This window comes from Podarcis raffonei, chromosome 4 (genome assembly GCF_027172205.1).
Source record: "Podarcis raffonei isolate rPodRaf1 chromosome 4, rPodRaf1.pri, whole genome shotgun sequence".
NCBI lineage: Eukaryota > Metazoa > Chordata > Lepidosauria > Squamata > Lacertidae > Podarcis > Podarcis raffonei.
The window spans coordinates 34,240,173-34,256,232 of NC_070605.1; the positions used below are offsets into that span (position 1 = coordinate 34,240,173).

At 42.5% G+C, this 16,060-nt stretch overlaps 1 protein-coding gene across 4 annotated transcripts in view; it reads right to left on the minus strand.

Annotated features, from left to right (window-relative positions):
* The window catches only part of BOC (BOC cell adhesion associated, oncogene regulated), a 75,165-nt gene that overhangs the window by 1,706 nt on the left and 57,399 nt on the right, over window positions 1-16,060 (minus strand). For 3 of the 4 annotated variants that reach the window (XM_053386117.1, XM_053386116.1, XM_053386114.1), the window contains 12 exons: window positions 15,152-15,424; window positions 13,161-13,459; window positions 10,196-10,355; window positions 9,842-9,952; window positions 8,755-8,961; window positions 7,406-7,587; window positions 5,504-5,609; window positions 4,367-4,489; window positions 3,414-3,635; window positions 2,782-3,008; window positions 1,598-1,668; window positions 641-831 (listed from right to left, as the gene is read on the minus strand). In XM_053386117.1, the coding sequence (XP_053242092.1) occupies window positions 641-831; window positions 1,598-1,668; window positions 2,782-3,008; window positions 3,414-3,635; window positions 4,367-4,489; window positions 5,504-5,609; window positions 7,406-7,587; window positions 8,755-8,961; window positions 9,842-9,952; window positions 10,196-10,355; window positions 13,161-13,459; window positions 15,152-15,424 (2,172 nt within the window). The remainder of the gene's footprint in view (window positions 1-640; window positions 832-1,597; window positions 1,669-2,781; window positions 3,009-3,413; window positions 3,636-4,366; window positions 4,490-5,503; window positions 5,610-7,405; window positions 7,588-8,754; window positions 8,962-9,841; window positions 9,953-10,195; window positions 10,356-13,160; window positions 13,460-15,151; window positions 15,425-16,060) is intronic. The other variant, XM_053386118.1, reaches the window with a different exon arrangement.

Sequence of the window (16,060 nt, forward strand, 5' to 3'; positions counted from 1 at the left end):
TGCCAGAAGACCCTCGGAGCTGAAAGCAGCAACTTTCCTCCAAAGGTTAATGCATAGCAAGCAACAGGAGCAAAAATATCCTTTTATGGTTTATCATAGAATCATAGAGTTGGAAGAGACCACAAGGGCCATCGAGTCCAACCCCCTGCCAAGCAGGAAACACCATCAGAGTACTCCTGACATATGGTTGTCAAGCCTCTGATTAAAGACCTCCAAAGAAGGAGACTCCACCACACTCCTTGGCAGCAAATTCCACTGTCGAACAGCTCTTACTGTCAGGAAGTTCTTCCTAATGTTTAGGTGGAATCTTCTTTCCTGCAGTTTGGATCCATTGCTCCGTGTCCGCTTCTCTGGAGCAGCAGAAAACAACCTTTCTCCCTCCTCTATGTGACATCCTTTTATATATTTGAACATGGCTATCATATCACCCCTTAACCTCCTCTTCTCCAGGCTAAACATGCCCAGCTCCCTTAGCCGTTCCTCATAAGGCATCGTTTCCAGGCCTTTGACCATTTTGGTTGCCCTCCTCTGGACACGTTCCAGTTTGTCAGTGTCCTTCTTGAACTGTGGCGCCCAGAACTGGACACAGTACTCCAGGTGAGGTCTGACCAGAGCAGAATACAGTTTATGTCCCACTGACCTGTATGGAAGACAGGATCCTTCATGATTTCCTTAGTGGAGTTGCCCATTTTGCCTGGCGGCACAGAGTGACACAGGTCAAGGTATTGTTCACGATGATGGCAATTGTCATGTTGCTGAAGCAGCTGGTGTGTGGAGTCATCTGGAAGCCCATAGAGAAAAGAATTCTGATCTGGTCCAGGACTAGGTGACCTAAATTGCAGAGAAAAAGCAATTTGAGGACATCATCTTCAATTATCCTCTGATTAACTTCCTCATATACAAGTTAATTGAAGAAACAAAAAGGACACAGTTTGGCAGAATTCATATGTTCATTTCCATGCTCATTGTTCTAGGTTCCAGTAGGATATAATCTTACACAACAATATAGTATGCAATTTCAATTGTGTTGTGATTACTGAGCATTACATTTCACAGAGGTTATCAAGAGGATGAGGTTGCCATGTATTTTGGAGCAGACAGTGACTAGGTATGATAGGTGATTGATTTTGGTGGGTTAAGGTAGGGTTAACTGGGTTGGGTAACGATCATGAGCTATGGCAAAGGCAGGAGAGCAGAATTGTGGGGCTATATCTCACTAAATTGGTGATACATGTTTGGATAATTACCTATTAGGTCATTAATCTAATTCTGAGGTGTTCTTTAATCTGCAGTGAGCCTATACACACACAGGCCTGCTACCATAAAATACATTTGTTTTGTCTGCCTCAGTTTAAAAGCAATTAGTGAATCAGTCCTATTGTGCCATCAGTAGCATGAAATTAAAGGACTTCCAATTTCACTTCTATAAAACTTTAAGGGAACAGATTGCCGAACAAAACGTGGTATGAGCTTTGATTTTTTACGGCCCTAATGAAGACAATCTTGCATGACAGAAATGCTGACATAAGAGGCGTTTCCATCATTTCTGTGACATTATATTGCCATTACACATGAAGCCTGATGGCTAGAGTCATACCTCTGGTGTTCAGCTGGAATATTTCCATTTTGCAGCACCCTCCCCTGCAGAAACGCATTGGTTCCATTCTGCTGAGAGGAAAAAAAAAGTTAGAAAAAGAAAAATCTAGAAGATAATTAAAGAGTCTAGATTCCAAAGCCAATGCATGGGATTATGCCAAAGGAGTTCAGCTTTAGATATTGAGAACCATTACTGCTTCTAGGATTATAAAAATTGAGCTGCTTTAGGGAACTGGACCCTACATTGAACCAGAACCATAGGATTACAGTGGTACCTCGGTTCCGGAGCCCCGTTCGCATCCTGAAGAGAACGCAACCCACGTCTGCGTGTGCTGCAATTCGCTGTGTCAGCGCATGCACGTGACGTCATTTTGAGCGTCTGCACATGCGTGAGCAGCGAAACCCAGAAGTAAAGCGTTGCATTACTTCTGGGTCGCTGCAGAGCACAACCCGAAAACGCTCAACACAAAGCTACTTTAACCCGAGGTATGACTGTACTGCTTCTCTGGGTCTTTGCATACAAATGGCTTCTGAAACCTGTTTCTATGGCTGTGGGGAATTTATGTACTGCATTTTAAAAGATGGGATGCTTTAAAATGTTCATTAATAACCAGTTAGATGCTCAAATGCTATTTATTCTGTCATATTCAGAATCTATAGGTTCAAAATTTTCCGCTTATCCAAAAGACCTAAAAACAAGACTGACCTCTCCAGGTTTACATTCTGGGAGAAAGGCTTATAACACCTTTGCATCTGCCCCCAGAGGCTGTGGTTGTAAGGAACACTGGCAACAGTCCAATGAAGAAACCATGGCATATGAGGAACTTAACATCTGGCTGATTCAGCCACCATTTTCAAATGTGAAGATTCAGCTGCAGAGTGGCAACTGGAACAGTGAACGCTAGGGGAATGCTTATATAAATAGTATAGCTGCCCTGCCATAATTTATTGCATTTTAAATATATTGTAAGTCAAGCTGAAAACTTTGGTTAGTCAGCAGGGTATATAATCTCTAAATAAATTTTAGTCTGGGAACTGAAGTTTCTGGCAAAGCATTTTCCTTCCTCTTCTGCCTCCTGAGGCAGAAACAGAACGCTAGGCATTGGGCGTTGTAATGAGCCATTATTCAGGGCAAGGAGATAAAGAAGTCACTCAACACCCCCTGCTGTTGCTAAATAAATTTACCTGTTGAACCTCATCTGGGCTGTAATCCTGTGACTTTGCGTTGGGATATCCAATTGTAGCTGAGGGGAAATGGCCATTGGCTCCCTGGTGTGCTGGCAGATGCACGCCATTTGCATAACGCAGCCCATTAGCTCGAGGAGTGGAGACCCCTTGCAGAGGCACCATGGTGTACTGGCAAGAGGACACCAGCAGCCCTGCACCAGGAAAACCCAGATCTATGCTCTGCTCTGAAATGACAAAATAATATACATGTTAAAGACTGAACACAGACATAACATGAGCTGCTGCTATAACTGGAAACACTGCAGACATAGCCATTGGGGAAGAAAAAGAAAACAGGAAAAAAACATTCTGAGGACAGTATAGAATATCTTTGGGCCTTGTTTATGAGTGGGCTTTTGAAGGCCACCAAGCCAATTCAGACAGTTACGTTCATGAAATGGCTTTGGGAAGTCAGAATTTAATCACATGCACATGTAAAGTTATTTGAGGATGAGTTATTCGCACATTTCCTGTGAAAAGGAATACCATGAAATTGGGTTGGTTTCCCTTATTATAGCCCATAACCTCCAGTCAAGGTGCGTGTGCCCATTGTTTCAGAGTTACAGGTACCTTTTGTTAAAGTCACTTACTCTGCTTGGACCAAGCCCTCCAAAGGCAAAATGGAATGAATGCCACAATGATGAGAACAATGGAGCCCAGCACCACCCCTACAATCAAGTATGGCAGATCACTGGAGCGAGCCACCATGGCCCCTGCCCCTAAGAAATTATGGCCACTGTTGGGTGGGGGGTGATGTATTGTAGATACTGTAGATGGTGGGAGGTGACCAGGCACTCCTGCAGATTTGCGAGCTTCAAGAGAAAGAAAAGCATAGTTAAGATCTTTACACAGCCTTCATGCCCACCCCAATCTTTCAGTCTCAACCTGGTTCTCTCTTAATGTATTATTATTATTATTATTATTATTATTATTATTAATTAAATTTCTATACCATTCTTCATCCAAGGATCACATAAAAATACATAACATAGTAATAAACCAACAAAATACTCCCCCACCCCCAATTTAAACGCCCATAGACTGTTGGCAGTCAAAGCCCTGCAAAAAGAGAATTGTTTCTCCCGGCACCTAAAGATATGTAGCGAAGGTGCAAGGCAGCCTCCACATACTGCAGCTTCTTCATAGTTTATGAACCTAGTTTGGATTCATTGCTCAGCCCATTTTTGCCTCTTGCTCTGCCCAATGCTGGCACATGGCCTCCATAAGATGGCTCAGAAGGGAATGGGAGAAAAAAAATGTTTCCCACTCCTGACTTACTGCATAATATCTAGTTGAGTCACTTTTTTCACCAAGGGGGGGCTTATACCTAGCCTTCAAATTCTGCAGTTAATGAATGAATTTTTATCACCAGAACTCCTCCCTTTCCTTAGTTTCATATTTCCTAATCAGTTTCTCACACGTATCTTACAATCACCCATGGATAATATATTTCTAAACTTCCTGATCTCTTCACAAGCTTATTCATATTGCAAAGTGGAGGAGGAGCATCTGAGACACCTGAATATAGCGCTGGACTGGTTACCTTTGGTTTCACACATCATCACATTACTGAATTCACTCTCCCCACCCTCATTGAAGCACTGCATCTTAATGTCGTATGAAGTCTCTGGCTGGAGGTGGCTGATAGAATGCCAGTACCGGTCACCTGAATAGGAAGCAACATACACACAAGTGTCACTTTCCTTTTATTCACACCTCTATCCCAATGCCATAAACGGATCACTCTATTATCACACAGCAATATAGACATGGGACAAACACAATTCCCCCCCCCCCTTGCTGGGAAATGCCTATTATTATTATTTCAATTTATATACCACCCTTTATCAAAAGATCCAGGGTGGTGTACAACTTTAACAACACATTTCAGAGCACCAATAATAAAAATCATAACAATAGACAGCATAATAAAACAATCATCATAACAACTCATAGATTATTTAATAGTCAAAGGCCTGGTTGAAGAGGAATGCTTTTGCCTGGCGCCTAAAGACATGTAATGAAGGTGCCAGGCGAGCCTCTCTGGGGAAAGCATTCCACAGTTGGGGAGCTACCACAGGAAAGGCCCGTTCTTGTGTTGCCACCCTCTGAACCTCTCAGGGAGGGGGACATAGTACTGAAAGGGCTTCTGTATTGCTGTGATTAGTCAGAAGTACAGTAGCTGAATCTTCACACCACCCAGCCAATAGGCCTTTCCTCTCAACACAAATGACTTGTTTATTATATTTACATCCCTCCGTTGTTCCAAGGAGCTCAATGGCTCCCCATCTCCATTTTATCTTCACAGCAACCCAATGAGTCACCCAGACAGCTTCAACTGAGAAGCCCATTTCATATAAACACTTTGCAGTGGAGGACTCAGAACACTTCTTTTCTTTTCTTTGTCCCAGAGGTTTCCTTGCATAAAGTTGCTCTTTAAAGTTGGAGCACAACAAATGGCAATTGGGGTTTTACCCAGATTGGCATTTGCTCTGAATTCAGCTTTAAAGAGTGAGTTTTCATGAGGAAAGCTCCAGGGCAAAAAAGGGCCCTTGGATATGGAGCTTTAAAGTGCAAACTGTGCCTGAGAAAAGGGCAGAAAAGCTAAGTGTGGATAAGCTCTCAGTAGACTATTTGGGGCAGTTAACATTTGGGATCCAACCAGCTGATGTATCCTTACCTTCTACCGTATCCCTCTTGTAATCACTGTCATTGTCACTGTCAGTTGGTCGATAATAGATGTAAAAACCGTGAATTGGAGTATTGTTATTGCTGGCTGAAATGTACTATAGAAAGGAGCAAAAGGCAGAAATTAACAAAAGAAGAAGAGTTTGGATTTGATATCCTGCTTTATCACTACCCGAAGGAGTCTCAAAGCGCCTAACAGTCTCCGTTCCCTTCCTCCCCCACAACAAACACTCTGTGAGGTGAGTGAGGCTGAGACTTCAGAGAAGTGTGTCTAGCCCAAGGTCACCCAGCAGCTGCATGTGGAGAAGCAGGGAAGCAAACCCAGTTCACCAAATTGTGAGTCCACCGCTCTTAACCACTACACCACAAAAGTGTTGGTGTTTATCGCAGAGGCAGAGAATAAGGCAGGACTGGGCAGACTTCTGGATTGTGGGATTTATTTCAGTGTGTATTGGAACACCAAGATCTGACAACGGCAAAATAATGGTAATGAGTGGAGCCAGGTGCAAAATGTATTTGTGAAGGCTTTTTAAGGAATAGAGCATTATGCAGCTTCAGTATTGCGATCCTCAGTAAAGCTGAACCCAAGGCTTAAATATTTTGCACAAGTTACACTTTGATGTTCTCATCATATGATGAATTGAACTATATATCTTGTTCTTTCAGCCCTGAACACTGTTATTTGGCAGGTGAGGAAAAGAGTTTAAAAAATCCATTATGATAGCATAGGATATGATAGTGCTATAATTATCACTGTGATAGAACTCCTACTTTCACCAAAAAGAGAGTTATGGCCCTAGGGACAAGTTGCTGGGTATGTCGTCTCTCTAGTGGAAGATATGGGGGGCGGATATCTATCAATTTGTGCCTACAACCAATTGCTGTCTTGTTTGGTTAAAGCAGGAGTTCTCAAAACTGTAGGGCAGATACATGGTCTTAAAGAAGGCCACTATTTCTCACTGTCAATCTTCAGCTCACTACTCATTTTGTACTGCATATGAGCAGAGATACATCAAGCCCAATACAGTCAATACTATTCGGCAGTATATCACTACCAGTTTTATTTCCTAGCCCTGCCACTTGAAATCATTAGTGGATGATGTCAGGGATTTACCCAGAGACTGTCATATATGCATGCAAACTACCAGGCAAGTGTTCTACCATTAAGCTACATAGCAAAGGGGACCTCTTTCTACTCTTCCCCTTTTCTATGTATCCATCATTTGCCTACTCATTCCTTCTTCCTGCTGTTGTGTTCATATTAACCACTCAGAATCCATTGTTTGCGATGGATTTTCCCACAGGCAGGAAAATAGAGATGATTTGGGGTTGATGCATGAGAATCTACTAGCAATAAGCAGTTTGATAACTTTTTAAAACATTTTTAACACTGACTATTCCCAGGCATAGGATATTGCAGTAGGAGAACAGGAGAAATAATGGGAAACTTTCCCACAATTGCTACAAACTGGGGAATAAATGTACAAGCTATAAAGGCACATACTTGTGTTTCAGATAGTGCACTATCTATTTTTCTTTAGCTAAAAGAGACCACTCTGTAGAAGTTTGAGAACCTCTGTTTCAAAATGAATGCCAATATGAAAGCTATTATGTGGACTTTGCAGAGGCTGGAAAGTGCTACATGTGATGGGTGGGTATATATGAGAGGAATAATACTGCTCATTTGTGGAACTTTTAACTGAAATGCAATGAACATAAATGATCTAAGCCACAAAGTCAATAAAATCAAATGTGTGCTTGAGTATTGAAACACAGAACAGTCACACTGTAAGTGTCCAGCACAATAGAGTAGAAGAAGGGAAGCAACAGGGAAATTTAAGATAGTGATAATTAAATTTGAATTCTAGTTCCAGCTCCTGCCTCCCCTGCTTACCATCCACTTCAGCATGATGGTGGTCTCATTGATGGCATCCGTGAAGGTGATGTATGGCCCTGTGACAGGGCGCTCATATACACGGTTGCTGTAGCCCGATACCACATGTGGTTTAGATGGAGCACTTGGCTCACTCTCCCCCAGGATGTTCAATGCTCGCACTCGAAATTTGTAGGATGTGCCTAGAATATGGAATGGAGAAACAATGCAGGAGAAAAGTGAGCAGACCTCTGACCTTGGTATTTTCCTTGTTCATCTCTTCCTGAAAACTCAGACATTCCACATTAGCAGGTGGCAAAATGACATACTTCAGAAACAAAATAGCAGCAGGGCTTTCTTGCTGCCCCAGACAATGGCTGCTTTTTAAAAGGTTCAGGTGTTTTTTTAACCTGGTCTGAATGGTCAAGAGATCACATTTGCTACCTTACTTCAGATGCACAGAAGAGACTGAGTGCTAATGTACATGCTACATGCCAACAAGTGTAAAGAATAGTTGGTCTATGGCTTTTGTCTTTGCATGAAAAGCTGCTTTAGGGTGGAAGTTTGGAGAAATGGATACAAGGACACACACAATTAACCATTTTACTTCCTGCAATTTCTTCAAAACTGTATTTGTGAGGGTAAACAAAGGCTTGAAATCTTGCAGTGAGGGAAGATACAAAGTGGGTGACTTTGTAGAGCCATAAAACTGTAGACTTGGGCATGGGCGTAGCCAGGCTTTATGTTAGAGGGGAAGAACCTCAGTTAGTTATTTTGTATTGATTTACTTGGTTTGGGGGGGCAGCTGCCCCTCCCTGCCCTCCTTTGGCTACACCCATGGACTAGGGATGGATCCCCTGCTTAATCTAGGACACTGCCCCCACCCCCGGCAGCTTCAACTTAAACACCTCCAGCAGTGAGTCCACCATCTCCTGAGGCAATCTGTTCCACTTGAAGTGGGGAAACAGCAAGCAGGGAGAGGGTTAAACTTCCACTCACATGCACACATGTTTCTGTTCCTAACTGACCCATCTGTGGTAGCTTTCCGTGTGAAAAAAGAGAATTGTTGGGCTGCAATTAGATACATTTGCAGGCTGCCATTAGATACATTTGCACTGTATCCAGTTTGGCATGGATGCAGTGATTCAAAGCTTTTGGTCTCCGCAGAATAATTTCAGGATTAAAGAAAGCATCTGCAGAATTTCACATTTCTCCGGAAGAGGAACATGAATTACTAGCCAACCCTGAAATGACCTTTTCTCCTTGGCGTGGGTAATGGTTTCTGTGGCAGCAGGCAAGATATGAAGTCACTATGAAGTCTTTCCAAGGACCATAGGAAGCCTATATGCTGGGAATAGAAGATCTCCTACCTTTCTCTAGTCCTGCAATTTCCACAGAGAGACGAGAAGGGTGGATGTCACTTGTGGCCAGCACCCAGTCCCCCATCTTCTTCAGTTTCTTATATTCTACTCGGAATGACTGAATGGGGAAGCCTCCGTTTCCACGGGGGATCCAAGTCACATAGACAGATGTCTCAGAAGCCATCGAGATGGTGGGGCGATCTGGAGCCTCGGGAGCTGTAAAGGAAAAGAAGAATAACATTAGCAGAACTACAACCAGTTTTAGATTGGGAAAGCTGGGGTGTAGTGAACTTTCCTTGCAAGATGAAATAGTGTGCTAGAGAGAGGGAGAAGACAAGCGGAGCGGGGGAGAGAAAAGGTGTTCTTGCTACCATGGTATATATTTTTATATTGTAAACCACCCTATGATCCTTCAATGAAGGGCAGTATAGAAATTTAATAAATAGTATTAATAAAGGTGCACACACGGACTAGTTGGACTCGGTAAAAAGTGTCCTCTTGAAATTGCATATTTTTTCAAGGCCCCTCCGCCACAACAATCATAATCAAATCACTATTTGTTGAAGTGTTGCATGGAGCAGGCTTGTTTTCTCCTGCTCCGGTGGGTAGGACCTGCACCAATGGCTTAAAGATACAAGGAAGGAGATTCTGACTAAACATCAGGAAGAACTTTCTGACAGAGGAACAGACTCCACTGGAAGGTGGTGGCTTCTCCTTCCTTAGAGGCTTTTAAGTAGGTTGGATGGCCATCTGTCATCGATGCTTTAGTTCAGATCCCTGCATTACCGGGGATTGTACTAGGTGACCCTCAGGGTCCCTTCCAACTCTACAATTCCACGATTCGCTCACTATCTTATTACTAGACCGTTTGTCTGATAGGTGCTTGTTGCCAGTAAAACAGACTTTGAAGAGCAACATGGCCTAATAAGGACTGGACAAAAGCAGCAGAGATAAGCAAACTCCCTTCCTGTTGCTTGTGCCAGGCTTGTCTTTTTCTCATTCACACCACCATCTTTCCCAGCTCTCCTCCCCCAAGAATAATCAGACTTCCAGAGCCAGAAAACCCTTTCTGCCGCAAGTCTGAAAATGGCCTTACGGGACAGGCGAGTGTTGTCAGATTGGTTGCTGCTCCGAGAGCTGGTGCCAGGGTCATCCTTCTGAATCTGCTGCTCTTTGCTGGCTATGATATCTGGTTTGGGTCGACGTCCTAAGCAAGACAAAAATAGCAAAGATGGCATGAGATAAACTTTTAGTGTCTTATTGCTCTGAATGATAAACTTCTGTGGCGGCTTACATTCCATGGATGTATCTGCGTCTTATTAACATTATTATTATTATTATTATTATTATTATTATTATTATTATTAAAAGCAAATTTCTAAACGACAAAGCCTTCAGCATCAGGAGAAGGAGAGAATTTACAACTCCTGGGAAAGTACTACATCTTTACCGGTCCTGAAGGTCACCATTGCTGTCTGCCCCTCTCCAGCACAGTTGTAGGCAGACATCTCCACCTCATACAAACTTCCTGGGTCCAGTCTTATTAGAGTCAGATGATGCTGGTTGGCAGGGACATCCCTGACTGTCCAGCTGTCTGAAGAATTCATTACCTGTTGAAGGACAAGGAACAAGCACACCTATGAGTGGATTCAATTGCCTTCACCTTATTACGGATAAAAGGGCTATTGAGCATTTTTAGCCAAAGCCAGATCTAAATAAACTTGTTGCTGGCATCTGTTTGTCTTGAGAGACAACAGAGTGCAGGGATGAAGTCAAACTGCTGTGTTAGCAGCACCAAAGTGAACTCCCCAGGGCACAAGCAAGTATGGAGCTCCTGGGCTGTCCATATGACAAGACCCCTGCTCTCTCAGCCTTGCTGATGTGGTCCAAAGGAAAGCAGAGCAATATGTCTGACACCACCTTGGCACCAGGAGTTGTTGGAAGGAGGCATACAAGGCTCCACCCAACCATGTTAGGAACTCCTTTGGATTTTTGTTCGGTCTACTCCTTAACCATTTTCTCCCAAAGATATCCCACAAGGCAGCAGAGGTTTAGGATCAGAGTTTTCCTTCTCTTAGATGGGCTTCTTTTCCAGGCTGATAAGCCCCATCTGCTCCTCACTCCAGCACACGCAGAAATCAAGCCTAAGGAAATGCAACTGAAACAAGTGCATTATTGCTTCATTTTTTAACCCACCTCTCCTTTCCTCCCCTTTATGTTTTTCCCAGTGTAAATTTTAGATTGTCTTGTATTCTGCAAAGTGTCGTGCATACTGACAAGAGGAGTTTGGATTTGAGTAGTAATGACAACAGCAAGAATGCTATGACAAGTAAATTCTCAGAAGCATTAAGCTACTTTGCAGCATGATCTTATTAAATTGATGCCACTCAGAGGAACCCCTTTATAATTCCATGTTGTAACAGAAACTCCTGCTAATAGCAATTGAGAATTATAAAATAAAATTGTTTAAACATGTGTGCTGCATATATAAAATAATCACTGGCAAACTGGTATGAGATAACATAGGAATAAAGTAACACTGGAAGCTGCCTGTTATCTAGCTCATAACGGTTTCTGGGAACTACAGAACCTGGAACCTTTTGAATGCAATACAAATACTAATTAATACAAAAACTACAGCCCTTCTATCTGAGTAGAAGAAGATGAAGATTATTAGCTATTCCCCAGTCCAAAAATAACCATATGACAATGAAAGAAAAGTCAGCTGCAGAGCTGTATCATCAAGAATTAGAGGGGGCAAATCAACACCCTCAAGGGAGAGAACTCCAATGTCTACTTAGCAGCTGCAAGCTACACAGGTTGTGCATCTGTGCATTTACCAAACAGTTACAGGTTGTATCCAACTGCGTCCCTCCACTCACTGCAGGCTCTTAGCTCCAGTGAAAGTTTCCGTGAATGTGACAAAGAGGGAGGCATTTTTTTTACAAATACCCCCTTTGTCTGGAGGAGATTGGGGGGCGGGCACATAGGGGACCAGAAAAGGATGAGGAATCGCTGAAAACTATCATCCTCACATTCCACTGGTGAAAGGCACTTATAGGCTACAGTGCCTTCTTTGAATTGGAAACAACCCTACAATTTTGTCCTAAAAAAGAAAACGGAACATCTTATTTTGCCTCCAGTAGGAAAATGAGACCATGCCATATTTATCACAGATAGTTGTAGACAAACCTGCAATCTGAAATGAGCAGAACTACTCGTCTAGTGGCAAATGTCTGAATTCTGGTATTTGATACCCACTGCTACTAATTGCCTCAATCAATTGACATATGAGGTAGGTACCACTTCTCCATTCACCACTATTCCCATCTCCCAAGGGCTATGTAATCACAATGTTATAATTTGTGCTGTGGATGTATTGAACAAAGCTGCACGGGGTTAACGAGTTTTTAGTGCTATCTTTAGTTAAAAGATTTCTAAGCAGTCCAGGTTATTTAGTTAGCACATGTAGTACACGTGGGCACTCCATAAACTGGATGGTATCCAATGCAGAATACATACACTGAAATAAATTAACATTACTTAGTTCTCTCCATTGTTTTCCATAAGTCATATCTGAGTATGACTTAGCTGGATAAAACTCTCTGAAATGCACTTACACCTCAAGTAAACACATGTCAGAATAGATTTATTGAAATGAGCCATGATATAATCATGTTTATTCAGAATTTGGCTAAACCCAGCATCTCCTTTACATAAAGCCTATTTCAGGGTGTCTGTCTGATTACCAGCCACGCAAATGAAAGTGATAGCAGGGTTAACAGGAACAGTTTCCTTCTGTAAAGACCTTTAAGATACAAGAAAGAATCTCCAGCTGAGAATTTGCTCTGTGCTGGAAACATATTAGTCCTAAGTGCAGTGACCCATGGTGACTCCCTCTGACCCAAGAGCCTTCCAGGTGAAGCAACTGAAAAAAGAGAGACCACAACCAACGAACAATGCAAGGAAGGTACATGCAGCAAGCGAAGATACCATGAGGGTCTGGAATCATTACTTTACTGGAATCTGTCTTATGGTAAGGATAAGTTCATCAAAAAAGGAGGGAGGGTAGTGGGAGGGGAAGAAATGCCCCAGACTAAGTAAAGTATATGCATCATTCCAGGGTTATGTAAATCCTAGGTTTGTCCTTGTTCACTGATACATACATCTCTGCAGTTCTCTCTCCCATGCTGAACTCAAACTTGCACCAAAGCACCCACTTCCTTATGGCTGCTCCTTACGCTGCTCCCACTCACTGACATTCAGAGACCGCACACAGGACAAATATCCTGCCCATCCAAAAGATGGGCTGCTGCTACCTAAACTGGCAAGAAAGTGTAAGCGATACAGAGCTTCCCAGATAAACTGTAATTCAGCATCATTATCAGAAATCAGTTAAAAAGGAATGTGCTAACCTTGCGATGTTTTACAACATAGTAGAGGACTGGGGCTTTGCCATCATGCCGTGGTTTCCACAACAGCTCATATGAATCCGTTTTAGTAGTCCGGGGAGAGCTAAGGATGACTGGGGCCTCAGCTGGAGACACCAACTCTTTGGTAGTACATTGAACAGACACGGATGGTGTCGTGGGCCTGGGTCTTAGGAAGTTTGCTTTGTCTTTCAGCATTTTTTCACTGTTGCTAAGCAGGGTAGGTGACAAGGCAGACTGAGGTGAATCGGCAACAGAAACTTGCTGTGGCTTCAGAGTTGTTCCTAGAAGGCAAGAGAGATGATTTGAACAAATGCTGGAGCACTGAACTGATAAAACTGATACCCACTGTCTTAAAACTGATACCCACTTACTCCCAACTATCAGGAAAAGGTGAATGTGTGTGTGTGTGTGAGAGAGAGAGAGAGAGAGAGAGAGAGAGAGGAGAGAGAGAGAGAGAGAGAGAGAGAGAGAGAGAGAGAGAGAGAGAGAGAGAGAATCTAGCTTATTAGGGTTTTCTTAGCACTGCAGTAGAATAACACCCATCAAGTCGGGTAAGTTTCCATTCCTGCATTGTATCTCTCACGGCTATAAACTACTACGTGAGTCTTCAGTTGGCTTTAGGCTTCTTCCTTTTAACTTAACAAGCCTAATTTTTCCATAGGCTTTTGGCTTCTTTAGAAGATGGAAAGTCTGCTTTAAGTAGCCAGAGGGGAAGTTCTAAGCCCCTGGGATTTTGGTGCACTAGGCATCAGCCTACTCTTGTCTACACAAAATCCAAATGCTGTCTCAGTGACACCAATGAGAGCTTCTTGGCTGTGAGTCCTGGAAGACCTGCTCCCTGCCTTGCAGGCCTTTTCCCACTTGGCCTGGGAAGGTGGGGCCTAGACTGACTCCAGCTACAAAAGCTCTTGGGCTGGGGCACTGTTTAGGGGGGTTTATTTTGGGGGGAATTGTTGCTGTTGGTTTTTTGTATTTTTATTTTAGATCTTCTTGTAATTTTTGTGGAAACTGTTCAGTGTGGTTCTGTCTGTTTAATTTTTTTATTGTTTATGTTGTAGTTTCATATTTTGTTCATGTTGTAACCCGCCTTGAGCATGGTTTGAACTGTGGAAGAGTGGCATACAAATAAAGGTATGCATGTATGTATGTATGCATGCATGTATGTATGTTAAATTCATTAAATTCTAGGTACATCTGACTCAGTCCCTTTACAAATTATGTTCTAGTTGGAGAATTTTAATTTGTGCAGTTTTATTTTGGCAGAGAATGGGGTTTCTAATGAACAAACAATAGAGAAAAAGTGGTGTCAGAAAAGAGACATCTGTAATGTTTGTCACAATCACCTATTTTATCACTTCAGCACTGAATTTTTACAAATATTTTGTCATTTTGATTTTTTAAGCTGCTTTTAGTGTTGCTATTGCAGCTGAAGTGTGGAGGGTAATTCAGACACTTAATACATATGTAAATGGACAGATAAAGAATTTAAGAATCTCAGTCCATGAAACAGAGATATGCAGGGAAAGCAACTTTCCCCCTAAGTACTGAGGGAACCTACTCAAGATATAACCTGCATGTGTTCAGGTTCATTTCTCCAATACTCTGAAAGCCACACATCTGAGAAGTAGGAATCTCAGGAAGTTCCTTTCCAGAACAGAAACTAACTTGAGTTGCATGACTTGGCATAAAGAGACAGATGTATAGACAGATACACCCCTAATACTAATGCAATGAGATACTATTTAGGGAAGTTTTTAATGTTTAATGCTGTATTGTGTTAATATTCAGTTGGGAGCTGCCCAGAGTGGCTGGGGAAAGCCAGCCAAATGGGTGGGGTATAAACAACAACAACAACAACAACAACAACAACAACAACAACAACATTATTATACTTACTTTTGCTGTTCAAAGTGCTTTACAATTCTTATTTCATTATTCCTATACGAACCTTTTGAACTTCATTTTGGACTTACCAGGCCCAGTAGTCCTCAGCTGAACCATAGCCTGTGCACTCCCAACTTCATTCTCTGCCATGCACTGATATATCCCTTCATCCTCAGGCCCCACACTGGAGACACGTAGGGCCTTGCGAGAGAGTTGCATTCGGTGGCTGGAGAAGAGCGGAACTGCATTACGCAGCCACACAACTGATGGCTGGGGGTTCCCCCGAACCTTGCAGGTGAACTTTGCACTTTGTCCCCATGAGATGATCTGCTGAGATAGTTCCATGACAACCTCCGGGGGTTCTGAAAAGGAAACAAGAGTTACAATTCAGGTGTGAGAACACCCATTCACCTCTGAAACAGGCAGAACTGAAATATTTGTAGCTATCCTCCTACATTGCTGTGTTATAAACTACATTGCTGTGTTATGAAGGCAGCAATACCTAAACCTATTTATTCTTGTGCACAGCCATTAAGTGTCCTATAAGTAGATCCTTCACGTATTTCAAAAGTAATCTTTCGGAGATCATAGAATAATAGAATCTTACAAGTTGGAAGGGACCCAAGGGTCATCTAGTCCAACCCCCTGCAATGCAGGAATCTCAGCTAAAGCATCCATGACAGATGGGCAGTCACTACGCTCTTCTACGGCCACAGGCTCTAGTCCGAAAAACTAATGGACCTCTCCATTAATTAAATCTCTTCCAAAAGCTCCCTGATCCAGGTTCTTGGGCAAAGGACCTAGGTAAAACCTTCATGTGTTGAATTCTGTAAATCAACTCCTTCAAGAACAATTGCCTGTTCTGTGTATTTCTTTTATATGCATGTATACCAGGTAATCCTATCAAATTGGGCTTATTATGCAGGTAGATGAAGCAGCCTTCTTGATTGGCCAGGGATTACTTAGCCTGCATTAGCTTATAGCCCAGACATTTATTT